The sequence below is a fragment of the Corylus avellana genome, chromosome 8 (assembly GCF_965113065.1).
Source record: "Corylus avellana chromosome 8, dhCorAvel1.hap1.2, whole genome shotgun sequence".
In the NCBI taxonomy this organism is placed as follows: domain Eukaryota; kingdom Viridiplantae; phylum Streptophyta; class Magnoliopsida; order Fagales; family Betulaceae; genus Corylus; species Corylus avellana.
The window spans coordinates 8,524,810-8,542,139 of NC_142497.1; the positions used below are offsets into that span (position 1 = coordinate 8,524,810).

Genomic DNA, 17,330 nt, shown 5'->3' on the forward strand with positions numbered 1-17,330 from the left:
AATTTTGCATGAGGATTTGAGATATATCATGCTCGTTAACATACCTTTTTTGATAAGTAATCAAGATATCATTAAAAGCGTAAGGCATCCCCAAGTACATTGGGAGTATACAAGAGACGTCACCTAACTAGGAAGAGCAAAAAGAACAAGAAACCTTAGATTATTAAATATGCTGCATGAGATTAAGTTTAATTAATGGTGACAATGATAAATTGATTATGAAATTACTGTCATGATTTCTTGACATCATGTGCATGACCACTTGCATATATGGAATTTTAATGTTGGTTCCTATACATAGTCAGGAATATGCCTGTGTATGACCTGTAAGCAAACATGTTCTCTCGCAGTTAAGAAGCTTTGATAATTAATTTTTTAAGTTATAAGTGGTTTCTTGGCAAAAACTTCGGAGTGTTAGCCACATTATTGTATCTTGTGACGTGGTTTGCCATACATAGATATACAAACATACATTCATATGCATCTACATGCACATGTGTATACTATTTTCAGTTTCTCTGACTTAGATAGCATTGTCCTATGCCAGAATGGAGGGGGGTTTCTAATACAAGCCAACCCACAGAAGCGCCAGAAACTTCAAGAAGATGACAACTCGACTGTTTTTGAACGTGTTGAGGTATGTTCTTGTTTGATGAGTTAACATGGTTGGAAATTAGGGATAGTTGACTCTGGATTACTGACTTAATTGCCTTTCTTTGGGTTATAAACTATGGGCTATACACGTTGTTGTCCATGTACAACACACGCATATATAGTGTACATTAAAATCCAGGTCTTAATGATATTTGTGTGCCAAATCCCCTTTGTTGGTGGTTTTATTAACATTGGCATAACTCATGGTGTTTAAGTATTTCCTGATGAATTTTTATTGCAATATCTTTTTCTATTCTCTTTCAAGAAAATGAATTGCCTACTAATGGTTGGGTATAAAGAGAAAACCTTTCAATCAGTCGCTGATGGATTGCAAATGGCTGTTGAAACCAGGGATAACAAGGCCACTTACGGAGATAAACATGTTATAATTATGATGTCAGAGAATATGGTACTGACAATGATAGGATTTAGACATAACGGTGTGCACAATACTTGTTTTCTTATGGAAGTTGCATAATCCTGTGAATATCAAATTATGGCTGATTCTATGCCATTCATAATGATAGATGTGTGTGGTGCGTGCTCGTGTGTTCTCTTCATATTGATATGTTAAGAGTACCACTTCCAAAATTGAAATAATATAGATACCCTAACTTCTATCAAAAATTACACCTGAAGTCTTTTTAGAATCTTGATCAAGTAATTAAAATAGTTTGAAACCTGAATTGTTTGCTAATCTTTATCTTCCTCCCAGCCGAAAGAATGATTGAAAACTTTACTCAATTAATCTGTGTCTGGAAAGTGTTTTTATTCTAAATCTTAATTTCATGATCCAGAATATGTGCTCCTCAAGCAAACTAAACACTGAGAATTTGTCTTGGGAACTTGACTTTGAGTGGTGATCTAAAAAATTCTCTAGTTTCTAGTTGTTTCTCTTTGAAAATATTTTTGCAGAAGTTGCATACGTGGATAAAGATCTGAATCCCAAGGGGTTACGTTGAGGTTCATAGATGGTCTGATCCCTTACTTGATCAGACCGCTCCTGGTGTTCGAACTAGTCATTAATGGGTGGCTTCATTGGTGCCCTTCAGTATGTGTTGCAAACCTAAACTACCAATATGGATCCCCTCAACCCCTTCTTTCATTACTCAGTATTTCCTTTGACGTTCAGGCACCTTAGGGAGCATGAATCCTACAGGGGGCTGCAAGTGCCCTTTGATTAGTTGGGTGCTAAAAGGAAAATGTCTTAGTTATAAATGCCAGATTTTTTTTGTAGAAGTTTACATGTTTGTTGCTTCCATCTTGAAAAACCGTGTTGCTAAAAGTTCAAAAAGGGAAAAAAAAAGAAAAAAAAAAGGCATTGCATGAACATTGTTGACATATCATGCTTAATAAAAATCTGGAATGGAGATCCTTGTTCTTTTCTCTTCTTCTAGTTAGGCAGTGCACTCCCTATGTACTAGGGTTGCGCCTTTCTGCGCTTTTGATATATAAACATTACTAAAAAAAAAAAAAAAAAAAAAAAAAAAAAAATCTGGAATCGAGATCTAAGTTTTGAATTTTCGCCCGATCAGCCTTGTGGGAGGGACATATAAGATTGTTGCAAAGGTCTTAGCTAACAGAATGAAGAAAGTGATGGATAGGGTCATCTCTAAACCCCAGAATGCTTTTGTTAAAGGTAGGCAAATCTTGGACTTAGTTCTTATTGCCAATGAATGCTTGGACAGCCGAATTAGATCAGGTGAACCCGGCTTGTTGTGCAAATTAGATATGGAAAAGGCCTATGATCATATGAATTGGAAGTTTCTACTTTACTTACTGAGAAGGTGTGGTTTTGGAGAGAAATGGTGTTCCTGGATTGAACATTGCATTTCGTCTGTGCGATTCTCGGTTTTGATCAACGGATCTTCTTCCGGATTCTTTGGTAGCTCAAGGGGAGTGAGGCAAGGAGACCCTCTTTCTCCTTTCTTGTTTGTTCTAGTCATGGAGGCGTTTAGTAGGATGATCAATGCCTCGATTAACAGGGGTCTCATCTCTGGTTTTTTTGTGGGAAGAAGAGAGTCGGATCGGGTTATTGTCTCTCACCTTCTCTTTGCTGATGACACTTTGGTTTTTTGTGGGGCAGACCCTAATCAAGTTAGAAACATTGACACTTTACTTGTTTGCTTTCAAGCCGTTTCTGGGTTAAAGGTGAATTTGGCAAAATCTGTCTTGGTCCCTGTTCGTAGTATGAATGATACGGGCACTCTGGCTGGCATTCTTGGTTGTGGCTCAGCTCCTTTGCCCCTAAAGTACTTGGGTCTCCCTTTGGGGGCCCCGTTCAAGGTCAAGGCCAGTTGGGAGGATTTGTTGGAGAAGTATGCCAGAAGGTTGGCTACTTGGAAACGTTTGTATTTGTCTAAGGGGGGGAGGATTACGCTCATCAAGAGCAACTTATCCAATCTTCCCACTTATTTCTTGTCCCTGTTTCCTATTCCGGCTTCCGTGGCGAAGCGTATGGAGAAGATTCAACGTGATTTCTTATGGGGTGGGATCAATGATGAGTTTAAGTTCCATCTGGTTAGTTGGAATAAGGTATGCTCTCCGATCTCTGAGGGAGGTTTAGGGATCCGGAATATGCGGTTGATGAATAAAGCTTTGTTGGGGAAATGGTTGTGGAGATTTGCTCATGAGAAAGAGGCATGGTGGAGAAAGATTCTGGTGGCAAAGTATGGTGCGGTTTGGGGTGGTTGGCGTTCTAAGGTTCCCAGTGGTTTGCATGGGGTGGGGTTATGGAAGTACATAAGTAGGGGGTGGAGGTTGTTTCATTGTCACATTAGATTGGTCCCTGGATTTGGGTCCAATATCAGGTTTTGGGAGGATATTTGGTGTGGTGACATGCTTCTCAAGGATGCTTTTCCTGGACTTTTCAATATTGCCTCCAACAAGGAAGCGTCTATTGCGGATAACAGGGAGTGTACAAATGGCTCTGTGCAATGGAATGTTTCCTTCATTCGTAGGGTTCATGATTGGGAAGTGGAGATCTTGGCCTCTTTTTACTCTTTCTTGTATTCGCACTTGATGCGTGGGGTAGGGGATGATCGGATGTGGTGGATCTCTTCTCGTAAAGGTATTTTTGAGGTTAGATCTTTTTACAGGATCCTTGCTTCTAAAGATCCATCCCCTTTCCCTTGGAAGAGTTTATGGCGCACCAAGGCTCCTTCGAAAGTGGCTTTTTTTGCTTGGACGGCCGTGCTTGGGAAGACTCTAACCTTGGATAATGTTCGGAAGAGAGGTATTGTTGTGATAAACCGTTGTTGCATGTGTGAATCGGATGGGGAGTCAGTTGACTATCTCTTTCTTCATTGTGGGGTCGCGCGTATCTTGTGGAATGCTGTTTTCTCTCGGTTTGGTTTATGCTGGGTGATGCCTGGCAGCGTTAGGGGGTTGTATGATTCTTGGTGGGCGGGTGGCAAAGCTCGCAGTGCTGTTGTGTGGAAGATGGTTCCTCTTTGCCTTATGTGGTGCATCTGGATTGAGAGAAATGCTAGATGTTTCGAGGACTTGTCTAGGAACATTGAGGATCTCACTCACTTTTTCTTGTACACCCTATTCACTTGGACTGCTGGTTGGCTAGCATCCTTAGTGATTAGTTTCCCTTATTTCCTTTTTATGTTCTCTTCTTCTTTTTCTTCCTCTTAGTCGCTCTCTTGTATACTCCCTGTGTACTAGGGTTGCGCCCCTCTGCGCTTTGATAATGCATATTTACTTATCAAAAAAAGTTTTGAATTTTCAATAATATTGGATAAGCAATGGATTTTAATATAATTAATGGTGATAGAGATAATATTTATTGTGGGATTACCATAATGGTTCTCGACTTTATGTGCATGATCATTTGCATTTATGGGAATTCTAGCTATTGTGATGGTTTCTATTCTTGGTTAGAATTTTCCCTCGTATGAACTGTGCAGATGTGCACGTCTTGCATTTTAAGAAGTTTTACTAATTACTTACCCTTTAAGTTAGAATTCATATGTATTTTCTTGGCAATAACTGCTGCAATGTTATCCATTTTGTTAGTGTTGTCACTTTTTGTTGCCAATGAGCTGAAGCTCAAATGACACTTTCTTCCACCATAAAAACTGGTAGAGAGTGAGATTATGGGTTCAAAATCCATTGGATGCTGCATGTGTTAGAAGAGTGTTTGTCACATTTAGTCTATTGAAAGATACTGTTTCTGTTAAATACTATAATTTATGACCCAGTTCACTGTACATTCATGTACATATACTTGGGTTGCGTCCCTTTGCTCTTTTTTATGAGAATGAATTACTTATATATATAAAAAAAATCATATGCATATACCTGCATAAACACATATGCACACACGTATATGTGAATGTTGTTTTCAGTTTTCTAACTTTGCCAAACTTGTCCTGCCAGAATGGAGGGGAGTTTCTAATACAAGCCAACGCTCAAAAGGGCCAGAAACCTCTAGAAGATGATAACTCGACTGCATTTGAGCATGTTGAGGTAGGTTCTTTGATGAATTAATATGGTGGGAACTTCATGATAGCTGATTTTTTCCTCTTTTTTGTCTGTTGAATACTTTGACTTGCTGCCTGTAGTTGCTTGTCTTTTGGCCTCTCTCTCAACTGTATTTGGGCATGTTGAGGTAGGTTCTTTGATGAATTAATAGGGTGGGAACTTTGTGATAGCTGATTTTTTCTCCTTTTTTTGTCTTTTGAATACGGTGACTTACTGCCTGAAGTTGCTTGTCTCTTGGCCTCTCTCTCTCTCCTTCTCTCTATACACACACACACACACATGCATGTATTTTTTTTTTTTTTTGATAAGTAAGCAACAGACTTTATTAAAAGCGTAAGGCGCCCCAAAGTACACTGGAAGTATACAAAGAGGATCACCTAACTAGAAGGGGAAAAACGTACAAGGAAATCAACTAGCTAATTGAAACCGGAAAAACAAATGCTGCAGTCCAAAGATACAGAGTATGGAAACAATAGGATAAAATGTCCTCGAAGGACCTCTCCACATCTTCGAAGCACCTATTATTTCTCTCTCCAAAGACACCAAAAAAAACAAGTAGGCACCATCTTCCAGACCGCGACACTCCCCCCCCCTTCCTGAAGACCACCACCAGGCTAACAACTCGAAAACCCGTCCAAGCATCACCCATGATAACCCAAAGCGACCAAAAAAGGCACTCCACAAAGCAGACGCCACCTCACAATGAAGAAGAAGATGATCCACCGTCTCCTCACTCTTCTTGCACATACAACATCTGTTCACCATAATCACATTTCGCTTTTTGAGGTTATCTAAGGTCAGAATTTTGCCCCAAGCCGCTGACCACGCAAAGAAAGTTGACCTTGGAGGAGCCTGTGTCCGCCACACACTCTTCCAGGGAACCTCCTCCCTTCCGAACACGCCATGGAGAAAAAGAGAGACTTGACCTTGAAAGTCCCTCTTTTGGAGGACTTCCACCATAATCTATCTTCAAACCATCGTCTCACTCTAGTAGCATGCAACACCTGGAAGAAAGAGGCAAAGGCATCCACCTCCCAATCATGAGCCTCTCTTGAAAAACTCACATTCCATTGATTGAACCCACCTAGCATCTCCACGTTATCCGCAATTGAGGCATCCTTCGCACAAGCAATACTTAAAAGAATCGGGAAAGCTATCTTCAAAGCTAAATCTCCACACCACCAATCATGCCAAAAGCTAATCCTAGATCCATCCCCCACTACAAATCTCGTAAAGCCTTTGAAAGTTTCCCACCCTTTTCTAATGTTCTTCCATAACCCCACCCCAAACGTTCCTCCAAGCTCAACAGAACACCACCCTCCCCATAAGCTTCCAAACTTCGCATCTACCACAACTCTCCACCAAGCATCTCTTTCCGACCCATAACGCCACAACCATTTCCCTAAAAGAGCGCGGTTGAAGACCAATAAATTCCTAATACCCAACCCTCCTTCCTTGATCGGGGTGCAAACCTGCGACCACTTCACTAAGTAGTACTTGAACTCTTCGCCTATCCCTCCCCATAGGAAATTGCGTTGAAGCTTCTCGATGCACTTAGCAACACTCACCGGAATAGGGAATAAAGACAAGTAATAAGTGGGCAGGTTAGTGAGAGTGCTCTTGATAAGGGTGACCCTACCCCCCTTCGACAAATACAACCTTTTTCAGCTGGCCAACCGATGTTCAATCTTCTCGATGACTCCATCCCAAATATGCTTGGACTTATAAGAGCCTCCCAACGGGAGACCAAGGTACTTCACTGGCAAAGTAACTGCCCCACACCCTAAAATACCGGCTAACGAATCCACTTGCTCCACATTCCCCGCAGGAATTAGCATTGAATTAGCCAAATTAACCTTCAAACCGGAGGCAGCTTGAAACAACAAAAACAAACTCCGCAAATAGCGTACCTGGGCAGGCCTAGCATTGCAAAAAATCAAGGTGTCATAAGCAAATAAAAGATGAGAGACTGTAGTGTTGCTGATTTTGAAGCCTTCTAACAGCCCCCCATGAACCGCCGCCGAAATCATCCTACTCAAAACCTCCATCACAAACACAAACAGCAAAGGAGAGAGGGGATCCCCTTGTCTCAAACCCTTGGAGCTTCTAAAAAACCTTTAGGAGACCCATTTACCAGAATCGAAAACCGCACCGAGGAAATGCAATGTTGAATCCAAGAACACCTATCCCTCCAAAACCACTCCTCCTTAGCAAGTACATCAAGAAACCCCAATTCACATGATCATAAGCTTTTTCCAAGTCCATTTTGTAAGTGACCCCTCAGCCTACTACCAAGGCATTCATTAGCAATCAAGATGGGATCTAGAATCTGCCTACCTTTGATGAAAGCATTTTGCGACTTGGAGATGATCTTGTCCATCACAACCTTAAATCTGTTTGCTAAAACCTTGTCAATAATTTTGTACATACCTCCCACAAGGCTAATCGGGCGGAAATCTTCGAGATTAATGGCACTGGGAATCTTCGGAATAAGCGAAATGAAAGAAGTGTTGAGGCTCTTTACAAACATCCCGCCAGCATGAAAAGCACTAAACACCCTCATAATATCCTCCCTCACCACATCCCAACAAGCTTGGAAGAAAGCCATAGAAAACCCATCGGGGCCCGATGCCTTATTGCCATTCATCTTAAACACGACCTTTTTAACCTCTTCCTCTTCAAAATCTCTCTCCAACCAGCTGGCCTTTCCCTCCGAAATGGAATCCAAGGAGATACCATCTACCAAGGGCCTCCAACTGTGCTGCTCAGCAAAGAGCTTTTGATAGAAATCAACAATGTGCTCACTAATTTCATCCTAATTTGAAGAAAGATTATCCCCAATCATAAGGGTCTCTATTGAGTTACATCTTTTGTTTGAGTTGGCTATGGAGTGAAAGAATTTAGTGCACTTGTCTCCTTCCTTCAACCAAAACACCCTAGATTTCTACCTCCGATTAAGCTCCTTCATAAGTGTACACTTATCTAACTCTTGAACAACCTCAGCCTTCCTTGTTAACTCCTCCTCATTCAAAGCCCTACTTTCTTCGTGCTCATCAAAGGCCCGAAGATCTTCAAGAAGAATCCTCTTATTCCTCTCAATGTTACCAAACACCTCCTCATTCCATGTCTTCAAATTCAGCTTCAAGGCCTTGAGTTTGTAAGCAAGAACAAAGCTCGGCGTACCTTGGAACTCATAAGAATCCCACCATTGTTTCACTAAGGCAACAAACCCTTCCGCTTTAAGCCACATATTCTCAAACATGAACGGCCTTTTCCCCTGGTATACATCCCCCAACTCAAGAATGATTGGAAAGTGATCCGAGCAAAGACGAGGAAGCCTCTTCTGCCTCACCCCTGAAAACCAGGCTTCCAACTCTAGGGAAACAAGAAACCGATCAATCCTAGACCATAGCGGAGGATCTTGAGAAACCGACCAAGTAAAAGCACCCCCCACAAGTGGAAGGTCCATAAGCCCTTGTTTAGAAATAAAATCAGAGAAACCCATCATAGCAGAATCCAGACGAGCTCCACCTGATCTTTCACTAGGGAATCGAGTAACATTGAAATCTCCCCCAATACACCACGGCAAGTTCCACCAACTAAGAATGCCAGCCAACTCATCCTAAAAGAGCCTTTTATCCCTATCAAGATTCGGACCGTACACCCCAGCAAACGCCCAAACAGAGAGATCTACCACATTCCTGAAAGACACAGCCAGAGTAAAATCCCCTACACAGACATCGATCTTCTCCACCACCCTTGTATCCCACATGATCATAATACCACCCGAGGCCCCACTAGAATCCAAACAACACCAATCCACATGATTCCGCCCCCATAAACTGCGAACAATATTTCTAGACATACCTTGAATCTTGGTTTCTTGAAGGCAAACAACATCTGCATTCCAATTCCTGAGCAAATTACTCACCCTCAAGCGTTTATCCCTCTTATTCAACCCTCTCACATTCCAAGAGAGAATGCTTATCTTCATAAAACTACTACATTCCCCCTCCCCTTCCGGCTTCCCCGGCTCGAGCTCTCACTTCTAGCATCGTAATTCACCGAGCACTCCAAATTCCTCATCTCCCTTTTACCCTTGGAGCCCCTACTTGAAGTAGTTACCATCCCATTATTTCGGCACTCCTCTTCTAGAAATGTTAACAATGCTAACAACTGCAGCTTATGACCGGCATACGAAATCCCCACGATCGGATAAATCTCATTGGCACACTGAATAACCCAATCTGAGTAGCCTGCCGCACCCTCTGAATTAGGACCATAACTGTTCAAAGGAGAAGGCCCCTCGGCTCCACAAGCCCCTGCCCTCTCATCTTCCTTACTCCTAGCATCAACAATGACTTCTCCCCTAAAACTCTTAGCTACCACCACCTGTCCAGCATCTCGAGACTCAACCATACCTGAACACTGGATTCCTAGATTTGAAGGACCACCATCCCAAGAGGGACAATAAACATGCAGCCCACCATTATACCCTTGTTCCTGCGTATGACCCAATTCCTCACTAGCCTGAATGCCAACCTGGATCACATCACCACCAGACCATGGCACCAAATCTCTACCCTCGCTTACTGTTCTTGACATCACCGGCATCCTCTGGTGCGAAGCAGCCTCCCCACTGTCCAAGACCGCCATCCCCGACGATCTGACAGCTCCAGTAACCTCTTCAGGCTCAACCCACTCTACATCCTCATCGGCGGCAACCACGAAAGGCACCTCCAGCGTTGTCTGGCTCGACAAAGTCTTCCCCCTATCCGTAATCACGACCGCCGGAGAACAGTGTCTATTTCCGGCCAGATTTGACGCACCGGCGGCAACCAAGGAAGGCACCTCCGGCGTTGTCTAGCTCGACAAAGTCTTCCCCCTGTCCGTAATCACGACCGCCGGAGAACAGCGGCTATTTCCGGCCAGATTTGACGTACTCTCACCACCGGAAAACTCTCCGGGTCCGTCCACTAGCAACAAAGGGGCGTCGGCATGAGCTTTCACGGTAGCTGGCGATCCCACCCCTGCGCGCGAACCTCCTGCCGACGACAACGACGCACCTGGGTCACCTGCCGGACCCCTTTGCCAACCCCCCTGCGAGCCGTTCGAGTTTAACGGGTAAGAGAACCCCTTGGGTCTTACCTTGTCTAGACCAGACGTGCTTGGGCTGGTCTGACCCAGACCTAGGCCCATCTTCCTATGCTTGTAAACAGCCACCACCTTCTTTTTGCCCTTAAACCCTCTCGTGGGCCGTTGGCCTTTCCCCTTAGCCCCATCCTTCCCCTCCAGATCATTGACTATCCTCTCCGCCATATTAACCTTCTTGGGCTGGGCCGCACCTTGCTTGAATAAGACCCCTCATGCATGTATTATAATACATATGCATATTATAATCCTCTCCTTAAATATTGTTTTTCTTTTTTAGTACGTTTGAGGTATTGTTGAATCTTGTGTTCTGCTGGTGTTTTTCTTGGGACTTCTTTAACTCATTGTTTTTAATTGCCTCCTTGTGCATTTATATTGCGATTTCCCTTTGCATTTTATTTCAATAAAATGGATTGCATACTAATAAAAATAAAATAAAATAAATGGATTGCATACTAATTGGTGGGGTAAAAACACTTTCAGGCAGTGGCTGATGGGCGGCAAATGGTTGTTGAAACCATGGAATCTAAGGTCATTTCTGAAGTAAGTAGGAAAAAACCAGGTCGTGGAAGGGGGCACTCTGTTTCAGGTCGGGGGCGCAATGCTAGAATTAATGATCAGATAAGATCACAAAATTCTTCAACTGTTTCACCTTCAAATGGCCAGTTTGAGAACTCATATCTTAAGGTATGCTGATTTGTATGAACTGTTTCTATGTCATTCTTTATTTCTTTATTGTGACTTTTAATCGTCCTCTTCTTCATTATGTGATAATCAATGCCATTATCTCGGTTATTTATTTATTAAATTGTAAGAACAGATTTTCTTTATGATTATTCTAATAGAAGGATGGTTAATGGAATATCACCCATGCATCTTCATAACACACACAACAGATTTTTTTTTTTTTTTTTAGGGGTTAAGAACAAAGTAAGATATGTGACATGCATAATGTGTTGCATAACGTGTATAAGTTATGTATAGCAAAATTGGGTAAGTTGAGGGGCCTGTTCTAATTAGGTCTTATAGTAAATACGGCCTAATTTCTTTTTCTTTTTCTAGTTAGGTGTTTCCGCTTGTATACTTCCAGTGTACGTAGGGGCGCCTTACGCTTTTAATAAAACTTGATTATTACTTATAAAAAAAAAGTAAATATGGCCTAATTTGTGCATTTAATAGATTTCTATTTCTTTTGTGATTTGGTAACAGATATGTATATTAGGTAAGGGTTTATTATTGTTGGATTAGTGAAAGTTGGCATTGCAGTTGTATCCGTTGTGTTGTGCATGTCATGTGTCATTTTTGGAATGGTGAATGAGGTTCTTTATTATGTATTGTGATGGCTTTATAAAATAATTTGCAAAAGTGTACCAAAAGGCACTATATAAATGACATTTATGACAATTATAATATATTTCCATAATGCTTAAAAATTGTGAAAGGACACTCATAAATCACAAATACAGTGCTATCGTAGAGAACATACCTGTACCATATCCATACTAATCTCTATGGATTTAGGTCTACTTGGTGCCGCTGTTTTACATCAATTTACGTAGTTTCTTCATGAATGATCATCTTGTTGATGTTTTGCTTCAAAGTAGGGAAGACTTTCTCAAGATATGACATATGGTTGAGTGCAATAACTGTGATGTAGAATTGGATTTTAAGATTTGAGTGAACACTATGACAATAGATATTTTCATGAGAAGACTTTGATTATGAATTTACCTATTAAAAAGTTTATTGGTGTTGCTGAAATTTGCAATTTTTTGTTCAACCATATGCAATAATTTATTGCCTTAAAGTTTGTCTGAAATTAGATGTTTGTTGTCAGATAGGTCAAAAACAGTAGGATATGTAATGTTAATATGGATGATGAAGATAACTGGATTTGATGTTACACTCGGAAAAACTCTTAGGTGGGTTGAAAAAGCTCAGGGAAGTTTTCCACATGTCTCCTCTTAGGTAGGATAATAAGAAATCTTTCCTGATCTTTCAACACCATGGTGGAACACTACGGGAAGTTTTTCTAGAGCTCTCCTCTTGGGTCTGTGGATAACAAAAAAAAGGGTGACATAGAGGGCGGGGGGTTAGGTACTGAAAAATACCAAAAGTGCCAGAATCAGTGCTTGCTAAATGTCTTTGTGATCGTTTTGGAACCTTGATATGTGCAACGAGATGAGGAGTGTCTATATGCTTATCTAAGAAGGACATGGAGAAAGTGCCAGATGTTGCTTGTAATATGGAAGGTTCTTATGTTAAGGAATGATTGGTAAAAGTAAGACTTATTTATGGCTGTTTGTTAAGCTCTTTCTCCGCTTGTTGCAGGATAGCAGGCCCAAAGAGCAGTTTCGGAATGATAGTCGCTCTCCATTAGAGGTATAGTTTTGGTGTACTTTTTTTTCATTGTTTTAGACAAATATAGTAAGAATATATTCTGCTTCTGTATAGCCAAGCATCATAAGATAAGCACAAGATTAGAAAAATTTCTATGCATACTACTTTTTCAAGTATATTTGAATCAAAGGTTCTTGTTCATAAGTACTTTTCAGAGGCAAAACAAGTTTTTGATATCTCACCCATCCTAGTATTTTTTTCAATCAAATTAAATTAGGAGGAGGTTGCATCTTTACGGGCAAAAGTTGCAGCACTAGAGGAGGACTTGCGAAAATCACGTCAAGAGGCCTCTGATTATCAAAATCTTTGCCGCCAGTTAGAAAAGGTAATTGAATTGATGCCAATAGTTGTTAAAACTATTTAATACATGTTCTGGAGCAATACGGTTTATATTTTAATCTGGTGCCAATTCTTTTACCTTTTCTTTTTTACACAATTGCTTTGTTCATTCGTGAGACTATGATAGAGCTCCTTCATTTTTTTTTTATTAAGTTTCTTTTTTCCGTTGTGATTTCTGGCAGGAACTGAAGGACCTCAAAGACTATGAACAACAAATGAAGCCTAAGGTGTGCTTCTTTAAGGACCTTGATTACCAACCGTTTCTGACTTCTGATTCTATATGATTTTTTTCTTATTTTTTATGGCCTCTCTCAATTCTTTATGGTATTTCTCATATCGATGTACAATATGGTTCATTATATTTACGACAGTAATTAAAAGATGTGCAAAAGAGACTACATGAAGAGTTTAGTGATCACAAACTATCACTAGACTCTACAGATAAGTCCCGTACTGAATGAGGTGTGAGGTACCCAGCAGTTGCACAAGGAAACTGAATAGACACAATACAAACAATATGCATATGCTCGTTCTATATGATTTTTTTTCTTATTTTATGGCCTCTCTCAATTCTTTATGGTATTTCACATATCGATGTACAATATGGTTCATTATATTTACGATAGTAATTAAAAGATGTGCAAAAGAGACTACATGAAGAGTGTAGTGATCACAAACTATCACTAGACTCTACAGATAAGTCCCGTACTGAATGAGGTGTGAGGTACCCCAACAGTTGCACAAGGAAACTGAAGAGACGCAATACAAACAATATGCATATGCATGTCCTCCAGTCCGTCCATTTAAAATTCCAGTGTACCCCCCCCCCCCCCCCCCCCTTCCCTTCTGAATGCTCCTTTAGTTGCTTAGATATGTTTTTATTTTTATTTTTTATAAGTAATCGAAAGTTCATTAGAAACACAAAGGCACAAACAATCCAGGTACACAATAAGTATACAAGAGAAATACCTAGCTATAAAGGGAAAGAACGATCAAGAAAATAATGAAAATCAAGCACATTAGGAAAGTCTAAAGCAACTGCTCAAAGGTTAAGGATATTGAAGAAGAAACTTTGGTGATAAAGATTTTTTAAGGAATGATAGTAAAGCTTGTTTAGTGGGATAAAACCTTCAGATGTTGTCATAAGCAATTTTTTTCCTTTAAAGTCAAAAACAAATTCTGCATTTTGTTTCCATAACATATTTGATTGTTTCTCTAACATATTAGAAAACAATCAAGTATGTTTTTTTTATACTTATAAAAAAAAAACATATTTGATTGTTTTCTAAAGCAAGAACTAAGCTTACATATCTTCTATGGGTTTGAGAAATAATATACTTTACAATCTTATTCGTTCTAACGTTATTTTAAGGGATGTGTTAGCCACATCTACATGACACCCCGAGATGACTAGTTACAATTGGGGCTCTTAGTAATCATTTATGTATACCAGTTTCACCTAGTATCAATCAATGTAGGATTTAGTACATGCCTACGTAGTGTCTTCACAATCTAATTCAATCCCATTCGAAGAATTATAATTTCTCCCATTCAAATTTTTGACATCCTCATTAAGGACTACATTTCGTTGTAGTGCCTTACGCCACACGACATTACTAGATTGGCTCTAATAGCATTTGTTGTGGCTCAGGGATGCGCTAACCATATATGCTCGACATCCCAAAAGGACTAGTAGAAATTGGGGCCTTCCCACAATCACTTATATTGTTTAATTCCCACTTAGTAGGCAGCCAATGTAAGACATAGGACATGTCTTTGGGGGGATGATTATTGGGTCGGGTTCTAAAGAACATGAAAGAAGTATAAACTGTAGTTGGTTTTATAGAAATATACTGAAACAATCTCCTTGATGGGGAAAAACACTGGTCTGCTTGTTCCCAATAAGCTATTATTGATTTGAACTATTGGATAATGTTTGCTTCTTATCTATTTTATATATGAGAAACTGAGAAAGGATCAGCATCAATGTAATGTTCATGACATCAGGTGTATAGTTGGCACATTGTTGTGACCATAACTAGTTTTGGTTTTCTTCTCTAATGCAGAGAACAAAAATAATATCTGATCTGTTGATAGCTGTTTCAAAAGCTGAGAGACAGGAAGCAAGGCTGAAGGTGCGGCAGGACTCTTTGAGACTTGGTAATGTGGGCGTAATCAGGTACTACACTAATTGATTTATGCTTCTAATAGTAGTACTTAGAAGAGATTTAGAATGCTTTGGTTGGTGATCACAATGAATGAGAGAGAATACAAGAGGTGACTATTTAATCTAGTAAAAGAGACAAAGAATTTAGGCAGATATTTTAGCGAACTATGTTGGCAATGTTTCACTCCTCATATAGTTATTGTTTTCTGCCACTTCTGAGGATCCTTTTGCCGAATTTTTTTAGAGATCGACTCTAATATGCATTTTTGTTGGCAAACACACAAATTACTGAGATTTTGGGTTATGTGGCCCTCTCCTACCTTTTCCAATTTACAGGTATTCAAATACAAATTGGGCTAATAGTCTGTAGCTTGTAACTATAGCTGCAATTTTAGCTCAAGACCAAAGCTTCGTGCTTTTATGTGACATACTTGGGAAAATTCTGGATTATATGCATAATTATTTTTCTAAGGATTTAGTATAAAGCTTGCAACATCATCATCATCATCTTCTTCTTCTTTGGCTCTTGAGATACAAAGAGAAGTATGATTTTCTGCCTAAAAAACTTATGTTGTTGGCTATCAACATCTGCTTTTAACCCCAAGGGGTTGGCTCAAGTGGTAAGGACATTGGTCTTGGTGGCATTCCATCAGGTCTAAGGTTTGAATCCTCTTGGGTGCAAACAATTCTTTGGGGCAAGCCTACCGGTGAAGCCAGAGTATTACCTGATCCGTGTGGAGGGGGCGTTTTACACAGGCCTGGGGTCTACCCAACAGGAGTGGGTACACGAAGTGGCCTTGCTTTGGAGGGATTCCTCGTTATTAAAAAAAAAAAAAAAAAGGTTCAACAGCTACTTTATCTCTTTACAAGACATTTGTAGAAATTGAAAAACTGTAGAACACATTAATGTATTTGCTAATTTACAACCAGCTAACTAAGAATTTATCTAATTACCTGAGAAAAAAAAAAGCGACCAAAAGGATTTCCCGGTGAATGCTGGCAAGAAAACTAAATGCCAAATTGTTATCAATATAGCATTGCCAAAAAACCAAGCATATTTTATCATTATGGGAGTCATGGAGGAGACCGGGCCAATTATGCAGTGTAGGTCTCTTCTAAATTTATGGTAGGAACATCATCCTCGTTTGCTCAAGACCAGTTTGTGTGGGTCACTCGAAGGTGGAAACTTTTAAAAGCCCGAGGGCAAGTTATAATTAATATCTTATAATCCAAGCCCCCAGAAAGACAAACACAAAACAAAAATCTCAGTAATTTATGGGAATGATCCAAAATCTTTGATGATGCTTCATGAAAACCCATGTGAAAATATGGGAAAGAATATTGTGAAGGGACAAGGTGGAGGGATAGAATAGGTTATGCTCAGGGTTAACCGTTTACAGAATTTCCACCATAGATGGCTTTGCTGTTGGAAAGTAGGGATGGAGGGTGCTTGGAGTGATTGGGGGCTTTGATGCTATGGTAAAGATTACAAAGAATGGATAAAAGTTGAGGTACAATCTCATGAGATGTCTTGTTGCTTCTCTTGAAAACAGAGTCTCCATTTTGGATTAGAAAATATTTGGTGTGTCAGGATTTTTATGATTCCATCAATTATTCATTCGCTTTTCTTTTTAGAAAGGGAGAGGTTTAGAATTCAATTATTTACGCATGGGGATTTATAAAGTAATAGTTTGTTCTAGTTTGGACATTTTAAAAAAATAAATACTAAGTTATGAAACAGAACTTCAGTTCCATTATGATAATGACTTTACCACCAGACTAGAACATTAAGGCTCCGCTTGTTTTGGCGTAAAATAATTTTTTTAATTTTTTAATTTTTTTTTTGTAAGTAATAACCAGTTTTATTAAAAGCGTAAGGCGCTCCTAAGTACACCAGAAGTATACAATAAGAATCACCTAACTAGAATGAGAAAAGCAAACAAGAAAATCGTCATAGCTAATCGACAAAGGGGATACAAACACCGCAGTCCAGAGATACAAAGTATGAAAAAAGAGGATAAAATGTCCTCTATGGACCTCCCTATGTCCTCAAAGCACCTATAGTTTCTTTCCCTCCATAAACACCAAAAGAGGCAAATAGGCACCATCCTTCGGACCGCCGTACTCC

General features: G+C 40.0%; 1 protein-coding gene across 2 annotated transcripts in view; it reads left to right on the forward strand.

Moving 5' to 3' along the window:
* The window catches only part of TSL (Protein kinase superfamily protein), a 32,589-nt gene that overhangs the window by 1,629 nt on the left and 13,630 nt on the right, over nt 1-17,330 (forward strand). For both annotated transcript variants that reach the window (XM_088519226.1, XM_059574686.2), the window contains exons 2-8: nt 548-637; nt 5,041-5,130; nt 10,780-10,983; nt 12,628-12,678; nt 12,914-13,021; nt 13,218-13,262; nt 15,102-15,214. In XM_088519226.1, the coding sequence (XP_088375352.1) occupies nt 548-637; nt 5,041-5,130; nt 10,780-10,983; nt 12,628-12,678; nt 12,914-13,021; nt 13,218-13,262; nt 15,102-15,214 (701 nt within the window). The remainder of the gene's footprint in view (nt 1-547; nt 638-5,040; nt 5,131-10,779; nt 10,984-12,627; nt 12,679-12,913; nt 13,022-13,217; nt 13,263-15,101; nt 15,215-17,330) is intronic.